This window comes from Lepisosteus oculatus, chromosome 2, assembly GCF_040954835.1.
Source record: "Lepisosteus oculatus isolate fLepOcu1 chromosome 2, fLepOcu1.hap2, whole genome shotgun sequence".
NCBI classification, from domain to species: domain Eukaryota; kingdom Metazoa; phylum Chordata; class Actinopteri; order Semionotiformes; family Lepisosteidae; genus Lepisosteus; species Lepisosteus oculatus.
The window spans coordinates 16,136,405-16,154,143 of NC_090697.1; the positions used below are offsets into that span (position 1 = coordinate 16,136,405).

General features: G+C 38.3%; 1 protein-coding gene across 1 annotated transcript in view; it reads right to left on the reverse strand.

Moving 5' to 3' along the window:
- The window catches only part of sh3yl1 (SH3 and SYLF domain containing 1), a 57,421-nt gene that overhangs the window by 19,777 nt on the left and 19,905 nt on the right, over positions 1–17,739 (reverse strand). The window contains exon 4 of the mRNA XM_015358232.2: positions 16,297–16,361. Coding sequence (XP_015213718.2) covers positions 16,297–16,361 — 65 coding nt within the window. The remainder of the gene's footprint in view (positions 1–16,296; positions 16,362–17,739) is intronic.

The following is a 17,739-nucleotide window of genomic DNA, read 5'->3' on the forward strand; positions in this document are numbered from 1 at the left end:
AAAAATGTTATTACTTTTTATTCTGATAAAAAGTGAAATACATGGGAAATTATTATATCAATATGAATATCAGATTAACAGATTTTTGCAAATTGTATTTTGAGAACGACTGCAAATGTCAATAGTTTTTTTCTGCGTTTTTGACACTTTTTGTAGGTTCTAAAATTCAGAGGTAGTCATTCTATATTATTATGTCTTTAAAAAGTGTCATTATGCTTTAATTTCCACTTAGCCTTACTGACATTGTATTACGGCAGAACAGTTAGGTCTAATCAGGGGAAAGCTAGCAATCTGTATGGAAAGGCTTTCAAAAACAGTACAGCATCTTAATAGACATCACACTCCATAACTTCCCTTTCACTGAAGAAATTGCAGCATTATTCAAAAGTTTGGAAAAGCCAAACAGTAGGAACAGCAAACAGCAGCGAAAAACGTAAATTATCTCAGTACAATCAATAAAACAATAGGCTTTTCCAAACTTTTTAATAAACACTTCACATAGTAAAGATTTCCACATTCCAAGCACTAACATTTGCTCAAAAACAAACAAAACAAATTGAAGAAAAATCACAACACGGATTTACAGATGAGACCCATTTTCCCAAGACACACATGGTTCTATTTACTACCGAGGCGCACATGATTGTTAATTTCTAAGAAAAAGCTGCAGCACAAGAATAATTGTGGAAAACAAATTACAAGTGACCCCTGAAGGTGCCTGGAGTGCCCTGAAACATGTTTATGAAAGTAAATCAGCAAAAGAAAAGCATATCTATGCTATAACCCATAACCTTAAGAGATACTGCAGGTACAGCAGTTTTAAAATATTAAATGCATGAGACCAAGGGATGTTATGGTAAAATTATATAATGCACTATAAAAGCCTCTTCAAGAATATTGTGTACAACATTACAAAAAGATTCTGCCGATGTAGAATATGCCCTGAGAACAGCAAGTAGATACATTCTTGGGCACTTGTACACTAACAGGATAAAAGACCAGAACCTTTTTTAGTCTTGAACAGAGAAACTATGAGGAGACCCAATTTAATTCTTCAAAGTCCTCAAAGGAGTTGAAGTAGTCACTCCTATGGACTTTTTTTTTTTTACAATCAGCAGGGAAACACAAGTGGAAGCGATTTTGAAGTACATTTGAAATAGAAAAACAGGAGGTTTTCTTTGTTTTACACAAAGGGTTGTGGGAAAAGTGGAATAAGCAACTAGCCATACTGTTGAAACCGATATCCTTGAGTCTTTTAGGAATGGCTGAATGGCTGCCTCCTGTTTTTGCAACTTTTCTGATGTTAATATATTCCTATGACTGGAAGAAACACATGGAATCACAACCACAATTTATTTCAGACTGAAAGACGATTAACCATACAGTATGGCTTCCACAAAGAAGCTCTCTTGAAACCCTTAAAATAGTATAACATTTACATTTCAAGACCGCATACCCACTGAAACATAAGTGACTGACAGACTCCACAAACGTCGGATTTGATTAGTCTAAAAGTTGAGATTTGTGAAAGGTAGACTCAACACAGAAAAGGAATGATGCAACATCATGTTTCCATCCCACAGTAACATTTTGAAGGGTCTTAAAGTATTTTGGGCCCAAATTTTCAAATGAAGAATAACTAGATTCTTCTGTACCTAAAAATAGAGCTCAAATTACAGTAATAGCTCAAAGGCTGAGTTTTCAGCATGACTATTATACTTTTTAAGAGTAAAGAAAAAAGGATGAGCTTTGAAATGCATGTTAGGAGACAAGGAACACTGAAGTAATATGCAAGCAGCATAACAGCATGCTTGCAAACAAACAAGCTTAAGCCAGGCTGGGCTAATGCAAAATAACTCAAAGTGTTGTACTTGCAGTAGCAGGAATTAAAACATTACAACCTTCTTCATTACTATCAAATTCCTATATAAACACAGTGTATCAAGTGTAAAAGACAAGTGTGTATGTGCACATACAGTATCTCTTAAATCATGCTGACAGGGGTGTTTCCACCAACAGTCTTTCATCACCAGAAGAATCTAAAAAAATAATTGACAGTTGACGACTACTTTTTATTTCATCACAGGAACATGACACCAGGTTTGGAACCATTCCCATGTTAATAAACTAAGTTGTACCCCTTTTGTCATCTTTGCATGCGAGACTGCTTCCCTTAAGCTTTCGTGTAAGACAACAATTATCATACATAATATCGCGATTAAAAACAGAATTATGGCAGCTAGTGTATTACATGTATATGGATGGCCTGAAAACTTGAAAAAAAGTATATTCAATTCCTTAGAGTTCTGAAGCTGTACATGTGCAATAAAGGGCAAACAAAAATGCATACTTATCATGACTTACACACATCTAATCCACATATTGCAGTATGTTGACATTTAAAAACATGTAATAACAATAATAAGTTCCTTACATTTACAGTATATAGCACTTTTCTGGACACTCCACTCACAGCGCATTACAGGAAATGGGGACTCCCCTCCACCATTACCAATGTGTAGCCCCCACTTGGATGATGTGACTTGAGCCAGTGTGCCTACTCTTTTTGAAAAACGCCCTGGGATTTTTAATGACTACAGAGAGTCAGGACCTTGGTTTTACGTCTCACCCCAAGGATGGCGCCTTTTTACAGTATAGCGTCCCCGTCACTATCCTGGGACATTAGGACCCTCACAGACCACAGGGTGAGTGCCCCCTGCTGGCCCCACTAACACCTCTTCCAGCAGCAACTTTAGATTTTCCCAGAAGGTCTCCCATCCAGGTACTGACCAGGCTCACCTCCTAATGTTATGATGATATGGCTGCTAGCTACCATACTGTGTAATATGAGGATTGACGAGATAAAGGCGATGGGGCCTCATTTGCAAGTAAGATACAACATGATGAGGCTTATACAGAAATAAGCCTATACATAAAATACAGTCCTTACTGCACAAGGACATTAATGAGGCCTTTACTGTATCCGTTAAGAACCAAATTAATAACACTAGGTATTTAAAACAGTAGAACAGAAACAGCAATGTCATAGGACATCTTCAATGGCTCCCCGTTACCCTGCACATTCAGGGAAATATTTTACAATTAACTTTCTAAAGCCTTATGCACCAACTCCTTACAAAACTGAGCATCTCTCCTTCTTCCCTGGGTACCAATCAGGGTTTTACACTCAGCCGAAGCACATCATTTAGTACCTTTTTACAGGTAAAAGCATCTCAGTGGCACATGACATAAATATAAATATAAATATTAATCCTTATTCTGCAACATTGAAGTTCTTGCCACCATGCAATAAGTCACTAATCCAATCAATAGAACAATTTTTGATTATTCAAATTTTTAATGCCAAATTTTTCAGGGCACAAAACACATTTCCAGGGTCATCTGGTGTACTACAGTTTGAGAATGACTGCTTTAGTGCAAGCGAATTCTGCTACTACGGCTTATTAATTTGAAATATTTTCATGAAACCGACACACACAGGGAGACAATTTTTTTGAGACACCCTTTCAGGTATTGCATAAAAAGAGCAACCTTATAATCCACAAAAACGCACTCATAAAAATCAACGTTGTTAGGAGCCCATGTTTCTCATTTGCTTACAGTGCCTAGCGAGCAGGTAGGGCCGCTTTCACGTCACAATTCACACAAATCTCCCTTTTGTTTGTGGAGAAACCAGGAGTTTGCAATATAGCAACCATACAGTACTGTCAAATATTTCACGATTTTTATTTGACACAAAATTTGTCAAATTTTGTGATATGTGTCAATTAATTTATTTGGTTACCAAAATGTAATAACTAATCTGAGAAATGGGACTGAAGCTCCCCTTTAGTCCTGAACCCTCCGTTATTACATTTATTTTCAGTTCCCAAACCTCGACCTATATCTGGGACTGTCTGCAGGGGGAAAGAACAAAATGAGATACGGATTGGATACAGTGTCTTGCCGCAAACATTTCTTAAAATCATTATAATGGGGCGGAGTGGTGGCAGTGTGGCTAAGGATCTGCACCTGTGGCTGGAAGGTTGCCGATTGAAATCCCGAGGCCAGCAGAGGAATCCTACTCCGTTGAGGCCCCTGAGCAAGGCCCTTAACCCCAGCTGCTCCAGGGGTGCTGTACAATGGCTGACCCTGCGCTCTGACCCCAAGCTTCTCTCTTCCTGTCTGTGTGCCTGTGTGTCTCATGGAGAGCAAGCTAGGGTATGCAAAAAAAACAAATTCCTAATGCAAGAAATTGTATATGGGCAATAAAGTGATCTAATCTTATGTTATTATACTGTAAGTACATTACACCGAGCAAAACCAAATCAAAACAATTAAAAGTAGTAGTAAAATACATTAACCATGGAACTATAGGATATTGAAAAAATATTTTAAAACAATTAGATAATTGATAAAATTAGATAAAAAAGTAAAGCTACAGCTGATTTGGTAACGAATTAAAAGTTTACTTAGTTAAGGAGGGAACAAGGCTTACTGTTTTACCCAAAAGATTTGGGAGTGCAGTGAATCATCCTCCTACAGAGGCTTCAACAAACCTACAGAAAATAAGTCATTGGTTTTTATTATCTAAGGAAATCTGATGTAATTCATACAATTGGTTCTCGCCTAGCTTGGCAATTTCTATTGCAACCTCTGCAACTTTTCAGCCTGCGCATTTGGAGGTGATATATCATAAAATCATCAGGATGGCCAACTTCGGGAAGGCAGTTGTACTTGTCTGTATTGATTTTTTAAAATTAAGTTTGCAGAGGAAGAAGTCCACCACTTATTAGTGTGGAATACTTCTGGACAAGACAAGTTATTTTTCTTGTCAAGCAATTATTTTCACCTTGCTGTGAAGCTCTTTTTATTTTTTTACAATTTAAAGCCAGAAAGCCTAATTTCATATATCATAACTTTGTGGATGATATATAATTCAGCATTGGTATGTTTTCAGCTTATTGCTTATTATGGTGGACTTAAATGCAAACTCAATTACTGGCTGGACAGGTAAGAAAACATATGTACATAACTCATAACATTTTAAAAATTAAACACTTCATTTCCTTGCAGATGCTATTCAAACACTGAAGAGAGCTATGCTTCTTATCTAATGCTCTTGAGATCTCTCAACTCTAAACTCTACCAGTTTCTCACTACAGAGAAAGACAAAAAACTCAGTCATCTTCTACAAAAGAAAACCATCAACACCCCGGACACCCTCACCAACCCTAACCTTGTTGTCACCATACCTTCTGACCTTTCCCTTTCACAGGATGAGCGATCCCTCCTCAGCAAAGGGCTCAGTTTTGTACCAGTTCCCAGGAAGCTGGACATCCCCCAGACCAATGTTGACCTTAACCGCTTTTACCGCAGGATCCGTCTCAGAGCACATTTTGCTGACAATTCCTCTTCACAGGCAGCTGATAACTACCTGGTTATTAATGTCATTAACAACATTAATCCCAAACAGAGCTGTTGGACTCCCTCCTCTGGCCGTTTTCCACCAGTTGATTATTTCATCAACAAATGCACTAATCAAGCTCCCAAGGCACTCTCTATACCCAGTAAACATAAGTCTAACCTCACCCAAGGAGAAAATCAGGCGCTCCAGTCTCTCCGCAACAGGGATGATATCGTCATCAAACCAGCGGACAAAGGAGGTGCTGTTGTGGTGTGGCGTAAGGATCTATATATCTTTGAAGCCTCTAGACAACTAACTGACACTTCTGCCTACCTCCCTCTCCAACAGGACCCTACCACTGACTACCAAAAGGAAGTGGTATCCACCATTTCCCCTTCTTATCAGCAGTAACGAGCTCCCCCAGGAGGCGAACCGGCTCATCATTGAACATCCACAGGTATCTCAATTTTACCTCCTCCCCAAAATCCACAAACCGGACACCCCATCGTATCAGCATGTAACTGTCAAACTACTTACATCTCAGCCTTTCTCGACAGCCTCATGAGACCGCTGGTTGAAGATCTTCCCTCATACATCAAAGACACCAACCACGCGCACCAACTTTTCAATGATTTCCAATTTCAGGGTACCGAATGCCACATTTTTACCATGGACATCACATCTCCGTACACCGTCATTCCCCATAATGACGGCCTTACAGCCCTCAAGCACACGCTGGACAAACGCACAGTGCTTGATCCACCCACCCACACCCTGGTACGCCTTGCAGAATTGGTCCTCACACTGAACGCATTCTCTTTCAATAATCTTTTTTACCAACAGGTCAGTGGAGTTGCCATGGACACTAGAATGGGACCCAGCTATGCCAACATTTTTGTCGGCTGGGTAGAAGAACGCTTTTTCGCCTCCTACACTGGCTATGTCCCTGACCTCTACAAACGATATATTGATGACTGCGTCGGTGCCGCCACATGCTCCAACGATCAGCTTGAGTTCTTCCTGCACCATTTCACCAACTTCCACCCGTCCCTCAAATATACGGTTAACATATCTTCCACCACTCTTCCGTTTCTAGACATCCACTTGTCTATCAACTACCCCCGACTGTCCACTTCAGTTTATTACAAACCCACGGATTCACACAGCTACCTCCTGTACAGCTCATTTCACCCCAACCACACTAAAAACTCTTCCCTTTTCACAGTTCCTTAGGTTACGACGACTATGCAGCGACGACATCGACTTCGAGAACCAAGCCCTCGAAATGTACTCATTTTTCATCAACAGAGGATACCCCAGCAGTGTGATTGACAGGGCCCTTGCCCGAGCCAAAAACACCCCCCGGACCATCAACCCGATCAGGAACTCCCGCCGTAACAACCGCATTCCCTTGGTGCTTCCTTACCACCCTAACACACTTCCTATCCCCAGGACCATTAACCAGAACTTTTCCATCCTACAGGATGATCCCTCCATTGGGGCCCTCTTTTCTGATCGCCTTATCATCTCATATCGCTGACCACCTAATCTGCGTAACCTCCTTGTTCACAGCTCCCTTGACTGCCCTCAACAACCATCCACACCAGGCACTTCCCCTTGCAACAGAGCTCGCTGTATCACCTGCAAGTACACAGCCACCACCACACTCATTCAAGGCCCCTCAGGACAATTCCGGATCACCCAGACAGCATCTTGTACCTCCAGCAACCTTATTTACTGTATCTCTTGCAGTAAATGCCCAGCCATCTACATTGGAGAAAAAGGAAGGAGACTCGGAGACCGCTTCAGAGAACACGTCAGGGCTGTGAAGATTAAAGATCTCTCCAAGCCCATTGTTTCTCATTTCACCTCTGACGGCCACGACCACTCTAATCTCTCCGTCTGTGTTCTCAAAGACAGTTTTCCAAACTCATACATCAGAAAGACCACCGAAACTAAAATTATTCTGCAGTTAGGATCACACATTCTCCCTTAACGACAGATTACTGTTCTTTTAAATTTTCTCCATTCATTGGAAGTTTCATTTCACACCTTTCTGCACCCATTCTGACTTCACACCTCTTGATTGGCCTCTCTTTCTGTCCCCTGCTCCCGCCTCTCACTCCTCCTCCCTCCCAACCTTTGTTCTCCCGCTACTTTACCTTTGCCTACTGCCCTGTCTCTCTCACACCTGAAGAAGGCTCCATGGCCGAAACGTTGTGTTCTCTTTCTTTTTTTTTTCAGCATGGAATAAACCTATTACTTGTTCCTTATCTCCTATCAATATGACTCTGACCTGATTTCAAACTTGGCTGGATGTCAAGGGATAGCTCAGGCACACATTAGTATTGCAAGTATAATACTGTAACAAATATGCTGCAAGTTACAGAGGAATAGGTAGATTTCACTTATTTCCAAAAACTGTTTTCCTATGAAACCAACAAACAAATAAGAACTAACCTATCCTCTTCTGAAGCTATTCCCACCCTATTTGCACTAATAAGAAAACACGTTAACAAATGTTCCCAAAATCTGAGTTCATGATCCTGATAGGATTCCATTCATCAAGAATAGGTTCAGTGGTGAAGAGGGGCTGTAGGCTGTAAGTTGTTCTCATACATCTTTACTGTTCCTTGCGGCCTGTCATTTGTTTATCACCTAGTCAAATTTTCTGGAAATGTTCAGCCTAATAAGCAGCCCAGCTATCCAATTTCTACTCCTATTGGTCTGTTATCTAGCAAGATACTATAATATCCAGCAATTTCAGCCATTGTTGCGTCAAGGGTGAGGTCTCTTTATAAGATTAAATAATAGTGGCATTCAAAACCACAAAAACACAATATCCTTTTTGTGGTTACAGTGGCTAAAATTGAACAAAATGCTCTACCCCAGTTCCTAATTAATGTGTTGCAATGCTTTTGTACAAGTTCCATCCATGTATATTCTACTCTTTTTGCTATATACCCAAGCATTCAGTTTGATATCTGTATCGTTTCTCCACATTGTCTTAAACCTAAAAATCATAACATAAGGACACACCTCAGAATCCTGCAGTCACATTATGTTACAGTATAAATTATTGCTTCTCATGTGGATATCTTGTACTTCTCAATGCTACATTTCATTTAATAAGTGTCTGCCCAGTCTTTTTGTAATTCTCATTTTTGTCTGACACTCCCTCTGTCTTTGTATTTCTTTAGATAGTCTGCTAGCTATACCAGAATTTAAATTGGTCACTTACATCACAAAGAGCAATGAGCCTAAAACAGCTGATTTCTTAAAGACTACTACTTAAATATGACCAATTATGTTCTTAAATTGTCTATTTGATAACCTGTTTCTTATCCATGTACCTATTCCCATGGATACCTTTGAATCCTAATGTGTTTAAATTTGAGAAGGAACCTTATCAAAACCTTTCCAAAAGTCTAAATATATTGTGCTAGAGTATATGCTTCAGTGTTATCAACTGTCCTTGATACTTGTTCAAAGACATTCAAGCATGTTACTTAAACAGGGCCTCCTGTTTCTAAGGCTGGCCGTCTCATAAAACACTTCACGTTTAGCTTTTGTTAGCGTTACTGTACTTTAACAGCAAGAGCAGAGCCACTGATTACTTAATAGTTTCCTGGTTCATTTTTAGCTCCCTTTTCTAAATTGGTGTCATATTTGGAAGTCTCCAAACTGTAAGTACTGCTCCTTTTCTATGCGAGATTTAAATATCGTAGTTAAGGGATTATGAACAACATCCCTCTCTTCCTTATATACAATTGTGGAAAAATGCCATCGAAACCCACTGATTTATGCAGTGATTGTAGTAGGCCATCTTCCAGATGAGACCTTAAACCAAGGTTTTGACTTTTTGGTCATTAAAGCTGATCTCCCCCCACACCATTTAGCTGTTAAAAAAATAGGATCATCAACCCCTGTGCCATGGCCAAATTCAACTCTGAGCTTGTAGGATCAGGCCAACTAAAACAAAAAACAACAAAAAAAAAACCCTTAATCCAGGTAGTAAACAACTTTCTCACTTCTCTGGAGTGAGGTTTGAAAAATCTGGTCCAAAATGACAGCAGCCCACCCAAAGCATTTACAGCAGCAACACGCTCTTTCTTGGAGGTTTCCCAACTCAGTACTGCTCAGGCTCTCCCTCGTTTAGTTTCCCAGACCCAAGAAGTGCAGGCTCCAAGGGGGCATGATGCCGCGATACTGGCTGCCAAAAATTCCCTCCTCTCTACGCAAGCAATCTGATTAGCGTGAATTAAAGAGTGTGAAACAGAGCTTGGCATCTTCTCCCTCTTAGATGTAGTAATAGTCAAAGCTGTTATAACAGGTCAAACACACGAATGGAGGCTTTGGGGTTCTTTGAACGGCATTAGGTTGAGCCAAATATTTGAGACATTTGCACAGCAGTGCATTTCCATTAACTTTTTATGAGTGCTAAAGAAACTGTGTTGTTAATGTCAGATAGTAAGCCGTACCATAATCCCTTAGATATTTTATTATTGACTGAAAACAAAATACATTAATCTAAGTAGACACTTTGCACTCCATGCCATTTTACAAAATAAGATCAGATCATTTTATTGGCCATGTACAATTTTTTGTATTAGGAATGTATATTTTCACATACCCCAACTTTCTCTCTATGAGACACACAGACAGGGAGAGAAGCTTGGGGACAGAGCGCAGGGTCAGCCATTTATACAGCACCCCTGTAGCAGTTGGTAAAGGGCCTTGCTCAGGGGCCCAACGGAGTAGGATTCCTCCGTCGGCTGTTGGATACAAACTGGCAACCTTCCAGCCATGAGCACAGATCCTTAGCCACAGAGCCACTAGTGTATTATGATATATATTACAGTGCAAAAAAAAGCCTTATAATCGTTTAAATCTTTCCTTAAGCCCAAAGTTAAACTATTTTTCTTGCAAGATCTTACATCCATTTATTTTTCAGACAGCAGTTTAATTACGAACTTAAAAAAACTGAAGTGGTTCACCCTGCTGTTCTACAAAAAGAGTGTTTTAGGGAAACAAGCAGTTTACTGATTATTTTATAGAATGCCTACAGAAGTCAGAAATTAAACCCTGTTTTAGATTAAAGGCATGAACTGGCCGCTGGAAACAATACAAAAAAAAAAAAAGACCTGCAGCACAGCTTCATCTGCTTTACATTCAGCATGAAATTGGACAAGGTACTGGAAAGAAGCTTAAACTAGGAAAAATTGAAAACAGCAATTAACTGCATGTAAGTTTTTCTTCCACAAATAAGCAGCTGGAGGGAAATGAGATCCTGAGAGGACTTAGAATGTCATCAAGTGTGTTAGATCTTGTTATAAAACGTCAGTCTCACTCACATTTATCATAACTTCATTTCTGAGTCACTGGGGAAATTCAAATTTACATACAGAAGTTAACAACAACAACAACAATAATAATAATAGCCAGCACAATTACTGCAATAACATTTTCATGCTTTTCTCGTGTTACTGGCAGACAAAATTATCAAGATAATTGAGCAAATTGGATACCATTGTACATTATTACACAAATGTAAATAAAGTCAATTTAAATCCAATTTGTAGTAAGGCTTCAATGTGTAAACACTATTTATGCCTATTTAGTCTTTAGGCTTTATTGAAATTCTGGGCATACTGACTGTCCATCCCCTTTGACAACGTCTCACCACCAATAAGCTTAACACTTTTTTGCATTATAATAAACTGTTGAACAAATTCTGTTTACACTTTCTTCCAGAACTGTTTCTTTCAAACTACCAATTAACGGCCAAAACAGCGTATACCACCAAAACTGACCGCCATTCCAAAAGTACATACTTTTAAAAAAAGTAAATCAAAGCAAATGACTTACCTACAATAGTTGGGTTTAATTAACGTGTTCAAGCATGATATTATGAGAGGTCATGCGTCTTGAGAAAGTTTTTTTTCCTCCCATCTTTGTTATTTCATAAGTACGTAACAATATATAAATAAGAGGTCTTTATTCCCCCTCAAGAGTTTGTCCAGTATATTCATCCACAAAAGGAATGGGGCCAGAGAAAGTTGCTAGTATATCAATAGATGCCATGAGCACTACCTACGGACAGGAAGTTTCTGCCATCAACCTCATGTCACAAAGCAGCAACATCATAATCAGATTCAGATAATCCACCTGTGGGATGGCTACTATTCAACAGACTCTCTGCCTGGTAACACTGCTGGCATCAGGTCACAGAAGATTATTATTGCCATCAATTGCTATTTCCTTCATCCATCCATCCAGAAAGCCTCTCATTCTCTGTAAGGGTCACGGCAACCCAGAGCCTGTCCTGGCCACTTTATCTAATGCATAAACCCGATACGTGATGTGTTGTGCTCCAATTTATCAAAACGCATAAATTTATCAAGGCTATAAATAAGTAAATAAGTCAGTAAGAGTTCTTTACACACCCCCATATTTATTATACATTTTTTCACATTAATTCAGCTGCACAAATTGCATACAGGGGTTATAATAAGGCACTGGAACAGCTCTCTATAAAGATATATGAAAAATGTAACTATTTTCCGAACTTAAAAAGAAGACTTTTAAATTGTAAGTTGTATACATCAGTTCAAAGAAGTTTGACAAAACCGCACCTCTGGAAAAAAACAAAAACAAAAACCCACCAAATGTTTTGAAACAAATTAAAATCCTTGGGGCAAAACAGAAATTCTACAGTTTTGTCATTGAGGACACCTATTTTACTGACACAGTAGTCGGTTTTATGGGAGGCTTTAAAGTTATTTAGCAGTCCTTTGTTTCATGTGGTGTGTTTATGACTCATAAAACACAAATTGAGTTTCAGTGTGAACAAATATATAAATTTACCAAGCTGTTACTATTGGAGCTTGGATGAGATCATGTAGTTAATTATCTGAACTTTTCTATTTATCAGTAATCATTCTGATTCATTATGCTGGTACACTAACTGAAATATCCGACTGCTGTTTATCACAATGAATATAATTTTCAGTAATTTCTCCATCTGTTTTCCTTCTGTTCAAAATTAATTTTTTTATATTTAACAATCAACACCTACAATTCACATTTAATAAAGCTGCTAGGTTTGTCTCCTGCTAAATAATCCAAATTACACATGACCTAGATTTAAGTGACATTGATTACATGAAAGCTCAAATCACAGAGAGACAGCTATCCCAGTTGTCACCTTTACGTAGGTGAGGAGATTTTAGCAGAAGGGGACATTCAAAATAACTGCAGTAAATACTATAATTCCCATTACTTTTTAAGGTTACAGGAAACATAGGTGTTTTGAATATATTGTACCGTAGGGCCCAATGTGTTTCTTTGTGAAGAAAATATATTTAAGATAAAATCACAATTTAATACATATACAAGGAAAAACAAAGACTTAATGACATTCTTATACCCAGAAAATGTACAAAATTATCAAAAATATTTAAACCAATGGGAATTGAGTTAGAAATTTCAGAAGGGAACAATATATTGTCAGCAGCATAAAGTGGAATTATCATTATTTTAATGAATCACTTAACATTAGTACTACTGTTAGGGAATACTTATTTTAATCATGTAGCATAAGCACAGCTAAAAATAGTGAACCGAGGCCAATGTTTAATCTTGTTCAGGTCATATTACCAGTTGCAGTGCACTCCAAAAGTATTGGAACATTAAAGCAAATGGGATTTTCACTATGAAATAATCTTTTCTCATATAAAAAAACATTACTGATAAGTACAACTCCTAATTATTTTATATTTAATAAAATCTATGCAATTCTAACCCTTTGGTTTAACTGAAGAACTTCATAGTGGATGAATCTCTTTATTATGAAGGAGAAATGTTACTGGGATAATTAGCTGACAGGTGTCTCTGGATGGCCTGGTGTCATAAAAAAGCTGCGAGCATCCCATAAAATCCAATTAATCATTTGCCGCTATGACTGAAAACTCTGGAGTCTTTAATTTAAAGTAAAAATGAAAACCCAAACTAAAAGTAGGCAATTCTGAAGCCGAAAGAAAAACTCCAAAATCAGTATTTTGTACTATACTTTTGAAAGAAAAAAACAGTTGTAATTATCATCCATGACTGGGTCAGCAAAGAAAAAAATACGTTGACAATAGAAAAATGTATTAAGGCTCTCAATGAGAACACTACTGTCATATAACCAACAAGCACCAGAGTGCAGGAGTATCACAGGTATCAAAACCCATATTTCACAGACTACTCATACAGCAGAAATTCACAGGCTAGTCCACAATATGAGAATTTGCTAGGAACATTATAACAAGATATGAATATCTATTCATATTGAGCTTTATTCAATTTCTATTACATCTATTATTATGTAACCTTAATTTTGTGATTGTAACCTTAATTTTGTGATTTTTGTGATTCTTGTGAGCTCGCAGAAAAGACATTTCATTGCCAGCAACTACTGCTGCACGCTGTATTGTTGTGCATTTGATTAACTTTGATTTGAAAAGTTGCAAGCAGTTGAAACTTCTTTCACAGCTCATTGGCATGCAGCAGGACAATGATCCAAAATGCACAGCTAATGCAACCAAGAATTTAATCAGGTGAAAAAAAGAAAACCTTACGTTGACCAAGTCAGTCTCTAGTTTTAAATCCAAAACAAGATGCATTTTATAAGGGGAAGAAAAACTTGAAATCAGAACCGCCAAGAACAGGCAAGAATTGAAAGTGACTGCAATAAAGCCTGGGCAATTAAATAATGATTTTGGCAAATTCAATAGGTCAGACTTCATGGAGTTATAAGCTCAAAGGGATCTGTAATAACTCCTGACTTTTACACTCTGAAATGCACTTAAATTGAATGTGTCCCTAGACTTATAGTCACTTGAAATCCCTAGGTTGTTTGGAAAGTATGTTTTTATTTTAAAATATGACCCACTGCAAGCATGGAACTACCCAGGCATATTGTTGTGACTGGGAAGGGAAGGATGCAGCTGAGTTTGAGAAAGGTTAGCAATATTTGCACTTCCTAGGTTGATTCCCTTAATCAGAAGGTTTGGAGCAGTCGGTATTATTTACTATTTTTGTTGCCATTCTTGGGCCAGGAGGCACTCCATATCAAAAGGTGTTCTAATAATTTACAGTAAGTTATTAAGACCCCCATATTAAAGGATTAACATTCAACAGCAACCGAGCCATTTGCAGTGAGCTCATTAAAGTGGCTACCACAGGAATGGACCATAAAATACTGTACATACAGAAACAGAAATACAGAGAAAGGAGACAGAACAGCGAGAGAAGAAGAGAAAATCATCATTCGGCGTCATTATCAGCATCATCAAAACATGCACTCTGGAAGAGCTTCTCCTTCCAAACAACTTGAAACCATATTTTATTCTGGTAATCTGAACAGTGAAAAGAGTACCGCACGTCATTATGGATAAGAGCTTGGTGTCATACTTATTAGATCATTTCAGATTTCCTGCATTGTAAGATCTTCAGACAGAAGATGTCCCTCCGATTGGAATTGTTACGGCCCTAAGTGTCTTGGGGTAAAGGGGCGTAACATTTAGGAGAGTTTTTGAATGCAGGCGGGTTGTGGTGAGGGACTTAGGAAGCGTGATAACAAGGGTTGGTGCAAAAAGTGATGAGTTTAAGTTGAATAAGTGACTGGTTTGTAATTGGACACAACATACAGGGAAAGGGAACTAGAGTGGTGCCAGAGAAAAGAAAAGAAACAAAATGGAGCTGGCTAGGACAGTGAGGGAAAGCTAACCTGTCTACAAAAGAAAACCAGAAACACACGGTCTTCGGCGCCTTCAACACCCTAGCTAACCTCCACTGACTACCCAAAACCATACCAGACAAACGGCACTCACCCGTACTAAACTAGTGTGACTAATACAAAAATCAACTACAGTACGTGTGTAAAGTGTACCCAACAACCTAAACTAACCCAATACACAAGAGTTCACACAAATACACAACTATGAGTACAAACGAGAGTAGACAAGTAAAAGGGTACAAAAGAACACAGAGGTTGATACAATAACAAGTTTGGGCAAGGTTATGGCAAAATAAGGATAACACAAACAAAAAAGAAAAAGAAACAAACAGAAACCAACAAAACTACAAAGCCGAAGCTATACGAACACATACACACACAAAGCAAAACAACAAACCAACAAAGCCGAAGCAAAATCAAAAGCGAAGCGAAAACCAAAGTCAAACGAAAGGCCCCTTCCTTCTGAAAAGCTCCATATTGTATACTGAATAAGATGCACTCTGATTGGCTGAGAAGCTGATTGATGATGACATCATACTGAAACAGTGGTGTAATGATGGACCAATGGGGGAGGGAGAACAATCAAAGGTCAACAGTGTGGAACATAAAAACACACATGGACCACACACTGGGACGTAACAGTAATGATGTATTCCTAAGAGTAGGCAATATTTTCTTATTCACTTGTGAAATGAAAAATTCATCTAGGAGATACAGTACATTATTCTATTCTCTTAAAATACTATAAAAAACTGCAAGCTAGTCTCCTTATAATTTTAAAAAGCCATTTTACAGCTACTGCATGTGAGGCAAAATCAACCATCACCAATGCTTTGGGCTTCTCTAAAAATCATCAGCAGTAATGTTAAAATTATTTTTAAAAACTCATTTACAATTTTAAAGACCAGACCCCAGGACTCGGACATCTTTTCTATGGACTGAACAGCCCAATATTTCGCTACACTACATTCTTCAGTTCTAAAGAAAGTGATACAAATGAAAAGTCTTAAAAGCTCTTAAGAACAGAAAGGTGTGTTTACTTTTACCATCTGACATCTTTTTTTCTCCCCTTAGATCAGAAAACAATTCAAACAACAAAGCAACCTACCTCCACACCTATTTCAAATCCACCACCAAGACCTGCAATGCCAATCGCAGAAGGAGCTGACCACCCTAACGCAAGAAAAAAAAAAGGAAATACCCTTTAAAAGTACACAAATACAACGGGCAAAAAGGTACAAAGTAAGAACATTAAGGGGGGAGGGGGAGAAGTAGTGGTTTTAATGCATACCTTGTACATTAATAATTATTACTTCGAAATTTTTATTTTGTTTGTTTTTTTTTTTAAAGAGTGGCATAGTGGCGCAGTGGTTGGCATGGCAACCTCACCGTGCTGGAGCCCTGGGTTCAATTGTGAACCTAGAAGTGCCATCTGCATGGAGTCTGTACTCGTCGTGTTCGTGCGGATTTCCTCCGGGAGCTCCGGTTTTCTCCCACAGTCCAAAAACAACGCCGGGAGGTTTCCAGAAGCCAGTTAACATTTTGCCCTTGTCCGAGTGTAAATGTCTGTGTGGGCCCCCCCGAGATGGACCGGTACCCCTCCAGGGCCGGATCTACCTGGAGCCTCCTGCTTGCCAGGATATGGCCCCTGCAACCCTACATTGGATGAGCCGGTTAGAAAATGGATGGATGAACATTTTCTTTAAGTGTTCCATAAATGAAACTAAAAATACATGTACAAGGGATGAAAATACAACATGTCTACAAGGAGAAGAGAATGGGTTATTCCACAGTTTCCCTACAACCCAGTCTAGCTTGCTATGTGGTTCAGGGAAGCTGTACTTTAGTAGGTACTGAGTGAGGTCTGCAATTAGTTCAGTGCTAACAAATCATAAGTAACTGTATATGATTCAGAGAAGAAAGCAAAGAACATCATTCACATATTACCAAAGGGGACACAGTCCTTATGATAATTTTGTGCCCAGAGTAAAGGAGGTTGTTAATTTATGTGGAGAATCATTAATTTCTTCTGCACTGTATCTCCTTGTCTTTAACTTCAAAGCCTTTATTAATAAAATTCTATTCTTGTGGTGGGTGGCATGGTAATGAGAAATTTACTTATATTAACTAGTTTCAAATCTTTTTGCATATACTTCAGTAGCAGGTTAACTCAATTAAAGGTTCTTAAGAAAAACAACAGCTTATATCTTACTGTTGTTTCAGGTTCTTGTTTCGTGACCCAAGGTAATTAAAAACTTTTGTTAGGATTCTTGACAATCCACAACACATTTTAATTCTAAAATGTATATGGTAGTTGAAGTAATTAAAGGCTGCAGTGTCCAGATTTTAAATCTTTTTCAAATATGCTAAACATTACAATTTTTCCAAAATTCAAACTGAATGTTAAATGTTTTCAAGGAAAAGCTGTTCTGGACACTTCTGTTTTCTAATTGTTGTTTTCATACTGGCGATATTACCAGATTTATTCAACTGTTAATTATCCTTTCAATGTTATGGAGCATTCTGATGTCAGCAAACCTATTTGAACCAC